Genomic DNA, 14,822 nt, shown 5'->3' on the forward strand with positions numbered 1-14,822 from the left:
GATGGATGGATAAAAGTTGCTCTGAAGAGTCACCTGATCTGTCCCATCCTTAGTATAAGTGAAAGACTTTGTGGTACCAACTCACTGACACAATGGGGTTTATTTTCACTGTAGCACAAGCTGGCTATTGCTATTCTAACCATTAATCCAGGTAGGGCCTACCACATGGTGTTGCACCTGGTTGCCTCATAAATATTTTTCCAGATGAATGAATTAGATTGATTTATACTCTCCACCATAATGTTCCAGTCCTGACCTCAATTGTAGGCATGTACCGAAAACTTAGTTTATACCTTAAAGGAATGTGGAATATAGGAGGAACATTAGTTAAGTATTGGCTTAATGAAAGAAAAGAGAAGTAAGAGATTTTCACACTCAGCTTCCTGGAAAGGATTTAATTATTATTATTATTTTTTTAGGATAGAGTATCAGAATCAAACATGTTCAATACAAAAGTTTTGGAGAATTTTGGAGAAAAACAGGACGTATTCCCCATTGTGCGCCCACTCTCATACAATCATTATTTATGTGTCTGTGTGTTCTTTCCAATTTTTTTTTAGCATTCATGTTTGTTACAGAGTTAGAGTCACCCCCTGGACTTTCTGGCCTGCTATTTTCTTATTATGTAGTCTTCATGTGGGTGATTGTTAGTGGTTACATCAGAATCCATCTCAGGGATGAATCCTTTAATCTTTTCCTCCTTTGAATATTTAGGAGGTTTCTAACTTTCTGTTTCTTTCTTTCTTAAAGATTTTATTTATTTATTGAGAGATGTAGAGACACAGACAGAGGGAAGCAGGCTCCCTGTGGGGAGCCTGATGTGGGACTTGATCCCAGGACGTTGGGATCATGCCCTGAACCAAAGGCAGATGCTCAACCACTGAGCCACCCAGGTGCCCCTACTTTCTGTTTTCAAAAATGATGTTGTGACAAACCTCTTTATTTTCTGTATTTAGAATAATTTCCTTTAAGGTAGATTTGGATTAAAAAAAATGCTCCTTTTAAATGACCCCAGGTCAAAAATCTCAGGCTGAAACTTACTCAACTCAGGTTAGGACTTTGTAAAAGTTTCAGAGCAGACCTTCCAGGCCAGTGCTCGGCCTTGAATTAGGTCAAGTTCAGCTTCTTCATCCGTGTGATTCCCTGAAACATATACTCACCATATTACATGTATATTTAAAGATGTCAAGGCCAAATATAAATTTTTTTGGAATCGGTGTCCTAAAATACAGTATCTTATATGATGCCTGTTAACTGTGCAAATATCACACACCCATACACACATGTGCCTTTGGGAATTATGAGGCATGTACATACATCTGACTAGAAAATACATATACGAGGGAAGGTCTCGATTCTGAGATTTTATTGAATGGGGCAGCTTATGAGGTACCTGGGTGGCTCAGTAGTTAAGCGTCAGCCTTTGGCTTAGGCCGTGATCCTGGGCTCCCGGGATCGAGTCCCACATCAGGCTCCCTGCATGGAGCCTGCTTCTCCCTCTGCCTATGTCTCTACCTCTCTCTCTCTGTGTCTTTCATGAACAAATAAATAAAATCTTTTAAAAAAAATAATGGGGCAGCTCAGCAAAGGCAGCAACAATAAGAAATAAGGACACTTCTATTCTGGCCATCTTTCTTTTTTGAATAGGAATAGAAAGAACCGAGCCCCCTCACAGCTTACCCCCACCTCATTAAATCAGTGGCAAAACAAATGATTCCGCTGCTCCTTGTCCAATGTCTCTCGGAAATTGTGATGAACTGCCAGTAGAGGACTTGGCTTGTGGCTGTGGTGTGCAAGAAACATCCCTGGTTTGGGTGGGGAAGTCCTGATATTAAATACTCTCTTACTAACTGTGCAGCTTTAGGTAACTTATTTTTACCAAGTCACTTGTAAAATGTGATCATCATAACAATGATTGCCTCACAATATGGATGCAAACATTCAACACAATAATGGATAAGAAGATGCTTTTTAAAATTGCAGTTCTCTGTACAAAGAATGATATTTTCTCTTCCTTCCCTACTTTTTCCACCTCCTTCAAAACCAGGGCTGCTCTCTGTTCTGTCAATTCATAATTTGATTTGGAAGATGCTGTGCCTTCCTCATTCCAACAAACAATGTTGCAGGACTCAGCAGGGAAAGATACTGACCTGGAGCTTTCTCTGTAGTGCGTCCTTCACCTCTTTGTTGCGGAGGCTATAGATGAAGGGGTTGAGCATGGGGATTATGATGGTGTAGAACACGGACACTATTTGGCCATTGGTATCATTAGTGGATCCATGAGGCTGGACATAGGTGAAAACCACAGTGCCGTAGAAAATGGCAATGGCCAGGAAGTGGGAGGCACAGGTGGAGAGGGCCTTCTCCCGTCCAGCGGCCGAGCGCATCCTCCCAATGGCCACCAAGACCAAGCTGTAGGAGGTGAGGATGACTGCAGCAGGCAGAAGGGTAACCAGAGCAGAGAAGATATAGAGGACCACTCCTGCTGTGGCTGTGTTGGCACAAGCCAGGCGGAGAAGGGGAGGGATGTCACAGAAGTAGTGTGTTACCTGGTTGGGCCCACAGAAAGGCAGAGCAAAGACGTTCCCAGTCTGGATAGCAGAGTTGGCGCCACCAAATGCATAGGAAGCAGCTACCAGCTGGAGACAGGTCTCCTTGGTCATGATCGAACCATAATGGAGAGGTTGGCAGATGGCCACAAAGCGATCGTAGGCCATGGAGGCCAGCAGGAAGCTCTCAGCTGTCACATGCACCACAAAAAAGGTTAGCTGGACCACACAGCCCTCAAAAGAAATGGTCTTGTCAGAGGCCAGGAAGTTGACCAAGAGCTTGGGTGTGACCACAGAAGAGTAACAAATATCAAGAAAAGAGAGGACACTGAGGAAGAAATACATGGGACTATGGAGACGGGAGTCTGTGAAGATGAGTGCCATCATTCCCAGGTTGCCCATCACTGTCATGGCATAAATGAGCAGAAAGGTTACAAATAGAAGCTGCTGGAGCTCTGGATAGCTGGAGAATCCCAACAAGATGAACTGGGTAACTGGAGTGTGGTTGCCACTTGCAAGGGCTAGTTCTCCAGGTGTCATCTGCAGAGGTGACAAATGACAATCAGTCAAACAGGTATTACCTGAGCATGTCCACCACTGTGCATAGGACAATGAGGGAGAACACCAAGCAAGTATAAGGCTCTTTGCACAAGAAGCTAATGGGGAGCATCGTGCATGTAGAAAAGACATAACTGTGAAGCCTGACAGACCTGAGTCCTAATTCTGATTATGGCACTAACTAGTTGTGTATCCTTGGATAAGGTATTGATGAGCTTTAGTCTTCCTGACATAAAATGAAAAAAAATATGCCTACTTTTTAGGGTTGCTGCATGGCCTAAATGAGTAAGTGAATGTACAACATCTGAATGTCTGGGACATAGTAGGTGATCAATAAATTATGAGTCCTCTTCCCCAATTTCTAGTGCCTGTATCTAAAAATATGCTTACATTTGACAATCATTTTGTTCTTTTTAAAAATCAAGATATAATTCGTGTATTATAAGATTCACCATCAAAAAAAAAATTCACCATCTTAGGGGTGCCTGGGTGGCTCAGTGGATTGAATGTCTGACTCTGGATTTTGGCTTAGGTCATGATTTCAGGGTCCTGGAATTGAGCCCACATTGGGCTCTATGATTGGCAAGGAGTCTGCTTGAGATTCTCTCTCTCCTTCTCCCTTTGCTCCTCCCCACCGCATGTTCTTTCTCTCTGGCTTTCTAAAATAAATAGATATATAAATAAATAAAATCTTAAAAAAATAATAAAGTGTATGACTTAGTGGTTGTACAACCATTGCCACTATTTGATCGTGGAACACTTTCATCATCGTAAAAAGAAAATCTCATGGCTATTAGTAGCCACCCTCCATTCTACCCTTCCCTTAGCTCTTGAAAATCATTAATCTCCTTGCCGTCTCTATGGATTTGCCTATCCTGGACATTTCATATAAATGGATTCATACATTTAGTGGCCTATTGTGTCTGGCTCCTTTCACTTAATGTTTTAAAGATTTATCCATGTTGTAGCATGTATGGGTGTTCATTCTGTCTTGTATTTAAACATCCTTCATGGCATCACCACTCCATAGTAGCCAGTGTGTCCTCTGAGAATCTATTGAGTTGAATGTCACCTGAGAGACCATTAGCTTGGAAATACTGTTTTAGTGCTTGCTTGACTGTCCTCCAAGATGTTTATCTGTAGGAGAACTGGAAATACTCATAATCCTTTCCTTCTTCCCCATACTTCCCTCTCTCTTCTGCCCCTCATCTCTCACTTCCTTGGGGGGTCTAGGATACATCCTGAAAATTAGTCGTAGGAAAACCTCACTAATGCCTTCATCCATGTCAAATGGTTTATGTGGATACAAGGAGGAATTCTGGTGTCTTCTTGCAGAAGAACATGGACTAGCTTCACCTTTGTTCCCACCTGCTGTAATAGGTACAGAGCATGGTATGGGGCTGACAGGATAGAGACCTGATTTCTAGTTCCAGCTCTGTTACTGTGGCTGATTTTCCTCTCTCTGGGCTTCTGATTCCTTGTTGGCAGAATCAAGGTTTGGCAGGGAATATCTCAGAGCTCACACCTGGCCCTGATCACACAATGACAATGAGTGAGTGCATCTTCCCTGAACTTGCTGCCTGGGAATGGATATTTGTGCCAGTGGAGCCCCAGGCAACACAAAAAGAATCCTTATGAATTCATCCAGAAAAAGTGTACTCTACACCTGGTTGTAACAGACAATTTTAGGAAGGTCTGTTCAACTTGCAAGGATATATTTAAGTACCTTGGCCACTCACAGCAGTGATCCCTGGCAAATATTTTATACATGAAGGAGGAAGTTGTGAGAAACCGTGTTAACATAAATGAATAGATTGGAATATGAGGAGTTTTGTTATGGTAATGCCATTTAATTCATTGAACTTTTTAGTTAATGCCAAGAATCACATAGGGATATATCATCAGAAATCATTTTTAATGTTGCATCATCTGTCAATTTGAAAAGATCTTCCCTCTATTTTGTTGAAAGATTTCCATCTGACTTAAAAAGGATTTTATAGGTAGTCAATAAATTCATCTACTTTTTCAACACCTATTTATGAAATTACCTCTTTATGTGGTATCCTGGAAGTTTTGTATGCCAGCAAAATGCCTCCTGCTAAGAGTCAGGATGGGTTAGAAGCATGCGTTTTTTTTTTTCCCCCCCCAGGAATGAAAGGACAACTGTAAAGGGGGAGACAAGGAAAGAGTATAGCGCTTCCTTCCCAGATGCATTTCCAAGGACACTGGTTTTATAAAGAGTAGATGTGGACCTTTAGGCTCTAGAAATTAGTTCCCTTCAAAATGGCTTTGTCTACGAAGACCTTGAGAAGTTTTTACTTCACCTTCAGGAGTAAGGTGGTTACTGGTTTGAGTAACGTGGCCTTAGACATACTGGTTAGTTCCAGGACACCACCCTCTGCCCTACTCCCTCTCCTTCCTCTCAGGGCTAGTCTTGTGATTTTGTGATTAACCACAGGAGAATTCGCTGGAACATTCTGTGCCCTTCAGAGACCAACCTTCTGTTTAGTACAAAAGTCAGAATAAGCAACCTCGAAAGTCAAGGTCCCGGGGCTGGGGCAGAATCCTATCACGTGATTCAGTCTTGGCATTTACCTAAGGGAGTCAGCTTCCTGCCCTGTGCTCCATGTTCCCCACCAAGGGATCCGCGTATCTTTTATGCTTGCTCTTCCTTTTCTGACTTTAAGGATTTAGTTGTGTCCAAATCTAAATATCTCCGAGTCTCTGATCTACCATGAGTATTAATGTTCTCAATATTCTCTGAGGGGATGACAACCAATCCTCTACACACATGCACACGCATGCATACTCACACTCAGTGTTTTTAGGGTGAGCTCTTGGATCCTGCTCTCCAGTAAATAAGGATTCTTGTCCTCCTCCCCAGATCTCCCTTCCTGACTGTATTCTGATGGTCCAGACTGTGTTCCCTCCTAATCCTTTGCTATTCCCATCCCAACTTGCAGATGGCTGTTCTATACCTTCAGAGCCACAGCTACCAATAATTCTGGATTGCGGTGGCCTGGAGCAACAGCCTTACAGATGTACCCTGAGATTCTCGGTGTGCGAAGTATCCCCAGGCATCCTCCGTAAATCCCGCAGAGCCATCCCTCAGCCCTTCCTGTCAGATTTCCCTTACCCAACCGAATTCTCTTTTTGTGTGCGATTGTTATCTGGCAGCTGAATCTCACTCACACAGATGTATTTAGAATTATTTAACAGGGCTTCATCAACTTTGCTGTCTTTCTTTCCTCCCACTTGGTTGTTTTGCTTTCCTATCACATTATAGATTCTGAAAGCAGAGCCTTTTCTAAGTTTTGTATGAAGTGAACAGCAAATATTTGAGCAACTACTGTTATGCATAAGTATTTGAACAACTGCAGTTCAAAAGTATTGAAGCTACTACAGTTACTCTAAGTATTTAAACAACTATTGTTCAAATAGGGTAAGACATGGCTTTGGCCATTTAGGATCTTGAAATTTTGCTGAGAGATAAACTCATTCCCATGAAATAAGAGGGAAGATGATAAAACCCACCAGAGTTGGAGTCCTTTGGAAGGCTTCAGAAATGGGAGCATGGGGTTGAGCCTGGGGGGAGGAAGGTGGAGCCTGGTGCAGGAAATTGGGAAGCACCGCAGCCTAGAAGAGAATTAAGCTTCTCAGTAAATATTTACCAGGCCAAAGATGCATTGGAAAGAGGAAATCCAGTAGAGTTACTCAAACTTTTTGAGTTTCCCTAGGTTTTTTTTTTTTTTTTTTAAGATTTTATTTATTTATTCATGAGAGAGAGAGAGAGAGAGAGGCAAGACAGAGGCAGAGGCAAAGGCAAAGGCAGAGGGAGAAGCAGACTCCATTCAGGGAACCCAATGCGGGACTCAATCCCAGGACCCCGGGATCATGCCCTGAGCTGAAGGCAGATGCTCAACTGCTGAGCCACCCAGGCGCCCCAAGTCTCCCTAGTTTCTGAGGCCAGAAAGACAATGGGTATCCATGTACTTAGCACACTTCTGGCAACAGGGTAGGCACCGGGTATACATTAAGTTCAATCCCACTGCAAGTTAGATTATGAGCACATCATGGATGGGGAGCTGGAAGAGATTTCTCAGGACCCCTGAGCACAGTGGGATCTCAGGGATTCTTAAGGGCTGACAGTAGGGGCTGGGGTGGGTGCAGATCTGGGGAGAGAAGAGGGAGAGGCTAAACAGGCAACCTCAGCTTTCTGAATCAGCCCTGATGGAACTCAGTAGAATTTCCTGGAGACAAATACCCACCTTGCAGATGATGCTCCCAGCCTGATACACCTCAAGATCCTCTCAGCCCAGCCACATAGGGAAGCATCTGGGACTTACTCTCACTCCAGCCTGTGTCTTTCGAGTTGTCCTCCCTAGAGCTGTTTCTGGGGTGACCACACATCCAGACCCGGTAACAAGGCACACAGCTTAGGACTGAGGCTTTGGGTGCATCCTGGTTCTGTTGGGCTTATAAAGCTAGCTCCATTCCCTCTGGATCCCAGGTGGCTTTGGAGGCTCAGAGCTCTGGGAGGTGCTGGAAACATACCCACCCCCATATCCTCTTCAGGGGTCCTGCAAGGTTTAGGTGCTGGGGAAGAAGAGCCGATCCCCTGTAGATTGTGGTCACTTGCTTTGGTCTTGAGGCCGAGGTCAGGGTCTCCTGGAGGCCTTGGAGCTTATGGTTCATTCACACCAGCAGGAAGACTCAGCAGAAAGACTTCCTGACTCCTCCTCGGAGTCTGAAGTCTGGATGAGCAAAGGTCAGCTTGCCCCTTGGGAGCTTGCAGAAAACTGGGGGACCGTTGACCCAGCTAGCCTTGCTAAATGACCCAGGGGCTCTTTGCTGGGCCCTAATCCCGTTAGACAAGTTAGCGACACTGATACATATAGAGCATGCATCCAGGGCTCAGTGCTTTTCCTTGTTATTTCTGTGTTCTAGCAGCAGAGGGGTGTGGAGGGGATTTGGGGGCCCATGGGGTAGGAAGTCTGAGGCTTGACCCTCTCTGTGAAGCTCTCCTGCTTTGGGCAGCCAGGGAATCATCTGAGGAGGCACTGGGGGCCTTGTTAACAGCATAGGTAATTTATTTATATTAGCAATTAAAAAAATTCTATTTTCAGAAAGGAAGCTAACTTCTAAGCCTAGGAAATGCCGATGGGCATAAGAAGGAGCCCAGGGGATTGTTAACCAGAAGCCAGGAGCACAGTGATCATCTCCCAGCTGTTTTTTTGTTCCTCCTCTTCCCTGCTCTGACTGCTTTGAGGATGGGCAGGGGCTGTTCCCTCCCTCTCGGTCTTCAGCGGGCTCTGCTCTCCAGAGGGGCCTGCGGCCTAGCACTGGGCCCAGCTGAGGTTACTGGAGAGGTGTGCTTCTGGGTCCATGAGTCCCCCGACCGTTCTAGCTGAAGAGAAGAGCCTGTAGCCCAGGGGGCACTCAGCCGAGATGTGGTGGTGCAGCAGTGCCTCTGCGTCAGGACTGTGACACCCCCTGGGAGGACCAGGTGCATTCTCAGGGCGCCAGTGGAGTAGATGCATTCACATTAGAAAAAGAGCATATTTGGACATTTTATTTTATTTATTTTTAAAAGATTATTTATTTATTTATTTGAGAGAGAGAGAGAGAGAGAGTGCGCGCATGCGAGCACAAGCAGGGGGAGGAGCAGAGGGAGAGGGAGAGGCAGACCACCCACTGAGCAGGCTCCATCCAGGACCATGACCTGAGCCGAAGGCAGAGGCTTAACCGACTGAGCCACCCAGGCGTCCCATATTTGGACATTTTAAAAAAAGCACCAGGAAATAATAAAAAGTTGGAATAAAATAATCTGGGTGGGGACATGGGAAAAAATATAAAAGGCATTTTAGAGATAATAAGATCCAATATGAACTGTGGGTTAGATAATAGTACTGTAGCACAGTAAAATGTCCCAGTTTTGATAACTGTCCTGACTGTGGAAGAGGATGATGTATTCTTTTTTCTTTTTTAAGATTTTTATCTTTTTAAGTAACTGCTACACCCAATGTGGGGCTTGAACTCACAATCCTGAGATCAAGAGTCCCATGGACCCCCACAGAGCCAGCCAGGTGCCCTGAGAATGAACTATTTTTAGGATCTACTCACTGAAGTGTTTAGTGATGATTGCTTTGGAAAAAAATTCATATCTATATGAATATTCTATGTGAATGTAATATACACATGTATATGGAAATGTAAACTAGAGGCATCTCTAGGGAAAGGATGTATAGAATTCCTGTGTTATTCTTGCAACTTTAAAAAGTATATTAAACATATTATAAATATATATCGGACTCCCAATAGCTCAGTGGTTGAGCATCTGCCTTAGGCTCAGGTTATGATCCCAGAGTCCCAGGATCGAGTCCCACATCAGGCTCCCGGCATGGAGCCTTCTTCTTCTCCTTCTTCTTCTTCTTCTTCTTCTTCTTCTTCTTCTTCTTCTTCTTCTTCTTCTTCTTCTTTTTTTTTTTTTTTACTATTTTATTTATTTATTCATGAGAGACACACAGAGAGGCAGAGACACAGGCAGAGGGAGGAGCAGGCTCCATGCAGGGAGCCCGATGTGGGACTCAATCCCGGGACTTCAGGACCATGCCCTGGGCCGAAGGCAGGAGCTAAACCGCTGAGCCACCCAGGGATCCCCATGGAGCCTGCTTCTGCCTCTGCCTGTGTCTCTCATGAATAAATAAATAAAATATTAAAAAAATAAATATATATTAAATCATGTCTAAATCAAAAAGTTAAAAAAAAATTCTGAGTGGGAGGAGTGGTGTGGGCAGACATGAAGCAGGAATTGGCAGTAAGTTGGTCATTGTCCAAGCTGGGTGATCAGTACGTGAGAGTTAATTTGTCATACTGTCTGCTTTGTATATATTTGAACTTTTTTAAAAATAAGATTTTACTTATTTGAGAGAGCACAAGAGAGAGCATGAGCAGATGGAGGGTCAGAGGGCGAGGGAGCAGACTCCCTACTGAGCAGGGAGCCTGACTAGGGGTTCCATCCCAGGACCCTGGGATCACGACCCAAGCTGAAGGCAGATGCTTAACCGACTGAGCCACCCAGACGCCCCATATTTGAACTTCATCATAATTTTAAAAGGTATTGAAGCATCACAGAAATCAAAATTTTCTTGCAATTCCTTATACTTATAGTTTAAAGTTAATATGTGGAATAGTACACCCCATAATTTTTCAGTATTTATCTTAAAGGAAACAAAAATGATGTTCAAAGGAAGGGAGTTGTAGCCAATTAGTTCTAGACTCAAAAGTTCAACCTGTGTTTTCTGGGTCCCAGTCTGTGAGTCTTTATACAATGCCTTTGTCTTCTTAATTAGTGCCTGGGCAATAATTTGGAATTAATGAGTGCAGAGAACTTTCTATTTTGCCCTAACAAGATAATTCAGTACTATACTGCTGTACTTTTTGTTTACAAATTGAAAGCAGACATTAATATGATAAACACCAATATGTCCACCACTTTTACTTAGTAAATGTACATGTTTTTGCTATATATGCTTCAGATCTTTTTTTTTTTTTAATCGTGGAAAGTCATTGAAATCCCCATATATTCTACCCCAGTTCTATGCCCCTCCCTCCCTAGAGACAACCATTATCATAAATTTGACTTGTGGCCTTTATAGTCTATGAAAGCATTATTTATTTATTTATTTATTTATTCATTCATTCATTCATTCATTCATTTATTTAATTTATTTTTTATTGATGTTCAATTTGCCAACATATAGAATAACACCCAGTGCTCATCCCATCAAGTGCCCCCCAGTGCCTGTCACCCATTCACCCCCACCCCCCGCCCACCTCCCCTTCCACCACCCCTAGTTCGTTTCCCAGAGTTAGAAGTCTCTCATGTTCTGTCTCCCTTTCTGATATTTCCCACTCATTTTTTTCCTTTATCCTTTATTCCCTTTCACTATTTTTTATATTCCCCAAATGAATGAGACCATATAATGTTTGTCCTTCTCTGATTGACTTACTTCACTCAGCATAATACCCTCCAGTTCCATCCACGTCAAAGCAAACGGTGGGTATTTGTCATTTCTAATGGCTGAGGAATATTCCATTGTATACATAAACTACATCTTCTTCATCCTTTCATCTTTTGATGGACACCGAGGCTCCTTCCACAGTTTGGCTATTGTGGACATTGCTGCTATAAACATCGGGGTGCAGGTGTCCCGGCGTTTCACTGCATCTGTATCTTTGGGGTAAATCCCCAGCAGTGCAATTGCTGGGTCGTAGGGCAGGTCTATTTTTAACTCTTTGAGGAACCTCCACACAGTTTTCCAGAGTGGCTGCCCCTGTTCACATTCCCACCAACAGTGCAAGAGGGTTCCCTTTTCTCCACATCCTCTCCAACATTTGTTTCCTGCCTTGTTAATTGAAAGCATTTTTTTTTAAATTGAAACTGTGACTCATACAAATATAAAAGACACACATATCGAAGACTTTATTCAACTTATCAATAAGAAAAACAGTAAGATATTAAGGCCAGTTCAGAGAGCATTTGAAGGGATGGGAATTTTTTTTAATAAATTTATTTTTTATTGGTGTTCAGTTTATCAACATACAGAATAACACCCAGTATTTATAGGCAATAAACTTAATAAAAATAATAAAAGAAAATCAATTTAAAAGGAAGCTAAGAGAACATTGGTAGGTTAGATACTTGAGTGATTCTTGTCCTATGTGGCAATAAACTATGAACTTGGGGTTATTTTTTCTACAAGACAGATATAATTGGACAAAAATCTGTAAGTTAACATGTAACGTTACTAAGTCTAGAAATTTTAATCAGTAGTTACCACAGGCCAAACCAGGTACATTTTCCTAAATAAATTCTTGGGTTGGGCCTATTAATGCCCCACTGTAACATTGAAAGGACACACCACTCACTTTTTCCTATTATTTCCATGTTTTGGATAATTTTTCTTAGCAAATCTATATTTCTATATTTTCCTGAAGATATGGAGCTATAAATAATAATAGTAGCTATTTATTAAGCATTAATTTGTGCCAAGCACTGATTTGGTGGTTTTTTTTTTTTTTTCTTTTCTTTTTTGAGAGAGAGAGCTAGTGTATACTTGCAAGACTGGGGAGGGGCAAGGGAGAGGAGAGAGAAAACCTTAAGCAGGATCCAGGCCCAGTGCGGTTTAGCTCACAACCCTGAGATCAGGAAATCAAGCACTGTTTTAAGGGTTTTACATGTACTAAGTCTTTTGTCCCTCCAAATCAATATTAGGTGCTTTTTTTGTTTTGTTTTGTTTTTTGTTTTATAGTCTCCACTTTATTTCCCCCAAACAAGAGAGGTCAGTTACCTGTGGAAGGACATTCGAACTGCAAGTAGCAATTTATGACAAGTTCTATTTCTTAAAAACTGACTTCTTGCTCCTTTCCCTAGAGGAAAGGAGTCTCTAAACTGAAGCCATCAGAAAAAAAAAAAAAACAACAAAACAAAACAAAACAAAACAAAACAACAAAAACCAGGAATAGCTCTGGTTTGGGAGTCAGAGCAGTTCACCAGCAAGGACAAGAATTTAATCTATTCACAGAAGACTTGTAGGTCTGCTGCAGAACAAGCGTGCCCAGCTGTCTTACCCATCTCGTGGCCAATTGTAGTACACAAACACAGAAGCACTTTTTCCTGATACAAGGACCATTGTTGGACCTTCTAATTTTATAGAGATTTTAAATGTGAATGAAGTGAAAAAGCTCTTCTGTCAGCTACCAGGCCAACACCTCAGACCTACCAAAACTCTGCCTTTAAAGATAGGCTTCAGGTAATGCTGCAGAACAAGTACAGAAATCACTCCCCTGCTCCCAGCCTCTCACCACCAGTCCACTCCAGGGATCTTTCCTAACTCCGCCTAGCACTGTGTTCTACACACTGACTCTAGACCAGAATGGCTGTACCTAAAACCTCTACACCTCACACCAGAATGCATCCTGTCCTGAGAGACCTGGAGAAACCAGGCTCCCCCACTCCCAGGAAAAGATTAGAGGCAGCATTTCAAGCCAAACTGTATCCAGCTTTATTAAAGATACTTTTCATAAACAATCATGGTATTTCAGGCAGGATATGGGCGGACGATCGTTAACAGTATACAACTTTCAAACTCCCTTCTTCAACGGACTACGAAAATCAGAAAGCCACTGTAAAACCCAATGAAGTCTTCATGTGATGCTCTGAACAGGGAAAGTTTAGAGTGAGGGTTGGCAGTTCACATTTAGCATGTTGTTTAACAACTTTTCACAAGCCAACCCTGACTTTCAGGAAATGAAATGAAAATAGCTGAATTATCAATCTGAAGATCCACAAGCTAAAAAAAGGAACTGTTTTGAGGGACGCCATCTCAGTGGTGACACTGTAAAGTCCAGATTGCCTGACATACTGGGAACCATTTCATGGGCTCAGGTTCCAACAGGTGTCTGAGTTTAAGGGAGTCAAGTCTATGTTGAAGGCAGAGAGGGAGAAGAGGATACAAAAAAATGAATTTTAGTTTTTCCACACCACCAAGGTGGCTCATGTGTGTCAACATCAAGGAATCTCTCCTCCTGGGAGCCAAGAGGAAGTTTCTCAAAACTAGAAGGGAAAAGTATTTTTCCCCTTGTTACCAATCTAGCTTCGGAGATAATCTAATAGTGACATATGCCCTTCCCCCAAAACAACAATGAAGTGTTCCGTGTGCTAACAACATAGCTTAAAAAAAAAAAAAGTAAAACAAAATTCTGCATTTTATTTATTTATTTATTTATTTTTCTGCATTTTTATAAAACTTGATAAAAAATAGTATTTCAAAGTGTACAGTCATCAGAAGTACACAGTTATCAAAAATGCACACACTTCACTTGGCATCTCCAGCACCTTCAGCTTTCTGTGCCTGGTCTGTTTTGGCATCTCCATTTTCTGCAGGGTTCTTTCCATCTTCACCAGCATCAGCTTTCCCCTTTTTCTCTTTGGGTACCTTCTCTCCTTTTTTTGCAGAGGCCTTTTCAGGCTTGGGCTCTGGCTTTGGAGGAGCAGGTTTAGCAGATAACCTTGCAGATCTTCTCTGTGGCTCATCCTTCACCTTGGCTTTATCTCCTTTAGCATCCTCTTCAGCCTTTCTCTTGGGCATGGTGACGACGGCAGTGGGCCGTAGGCGCTGGACGCAGGGATGCAGCAGCACGTGGGCTTTGGCCAGTCTGGGGGTCATTCTTGGCTCTTCTTCACACTGCGCCTTAGGTACTATTGTTATTCTCATTTTACAGATGAATAAACTGAAGCATAGAGGTAAAAATAAAATTCCTAAGGTTGTAGAGCTAACAAGTGGCAGAGCAATGATCCAATCCCATGCTGTCTGGTGTCATACTGTACACTATTTTACAATTTGCTGTCTTACCCTCAATATCATATTTTGGAGAACTTTCTGGGATATCATTATAGCTCATTCCCTTTGACTACAATGCTACTGTTTACTGTTCCAATGTATTACTATAGAGCAGGTAATTTACCTGTTCCTGCAATGGTGAACATATAAGCCGAGTTTTCACAGTGTGCCATAAATATTTTTAAATATGTCTCTTTGTGTATGTGTGTGAGGGTCTTTCTAAGTTAATTACCTCAAAATGAAATTTGTCTACTTCAGAAGGAGCAGATGAGGCCTTCTGTGATCTTGCCATAGCTTCTAACTGACCCCA

General features: G+C 42.5%; 1 protein-coding gene and 1 pseudogene across 5 annotated transcripts; both read right to left on the bottom strand.

Annotated features, from left to right (window-relative positions):
* Positions 1 to 380: 380 nt before the first annotated feature.
* LOC144292677 (olfactory receptor 5J3-like) lies at positions 381 to 7,852 on the bottom strand. Of its 5 annotated transcripts, XM_077863362.1 has the most exons (3): positions 7,666 to 7,805; positions 6,642 to 6,743; positions 381 to 3,089 (listed from the first exon to the last, which is right to left on the bottom strand). In XM_077863362.1, exons 1-3 carry the CDS (start codon positions 7,669 to 7,671, stop codon positions 2,130 to 2,132), a joined length of 1,068 nt encoding a protein of 355 aa, XP_077719488.1. In that variant the 5' UTR covers positions 7,672 to 7,805; the 3' UTR covers positions 381 to 2,129. The 5 variants fall into 5 exon arrangements, with proteins under 5 accessions (XP_077719488.1, XP_077719487.1, XP_077719489.1 ...); XM_077863361.1 differs by lacking the exon at positions 6,642 to 6,743 and having other exon boundaries at positions 7,662 to 7,852; XM_077863363.1 differs by lacking the exon at positions 6,642 to 6,743 and having other exon boundaries at positions 7,666 to 7,806.
* Positions 7,853 to 13,908: 6,056 nt separating this feature from the next.
* On the bottom strand, positions 13,909 to 14,347 carry LOC144293387 (non-histone chromosomal protein HMG-17 pseudogene; annotated as a pseudogene).
* Between the last annotated feature and the right edge of the window lie 475 nt (positions 14,348 to 14,822).

This window comes from Canis aureus, chromosome 21, assembly GCF_053574225.1.
Source record: "Canis aureus isolate CA01 chromosome 21, VMU_Caureus_v.1.0, whole genome shotgun sequence".
Classification (NCBI taxonomy): domain Eukaryota; kingdom Metazoa; phylum Chordata; class Mammalia; order Carnivora; family Canidae; genus Canis; species Canis aureus.

Coding starts and splice junctions, on each gene's coding strand:
- LOC144292677 (XM_077863361.1), bottom strand. CDS start 7,802: ATGAACCATAAGCTCCAAGGCCTCCAGGAGACCCTGACCTCGGCCTCA. Junction 3,090..7,661: donor TGAAGAGGATATGGGGGTGG/GTATGTTTCCAG, acceptor TCACCTCTGCAG/ATGACACCTGGAGAACTAGC.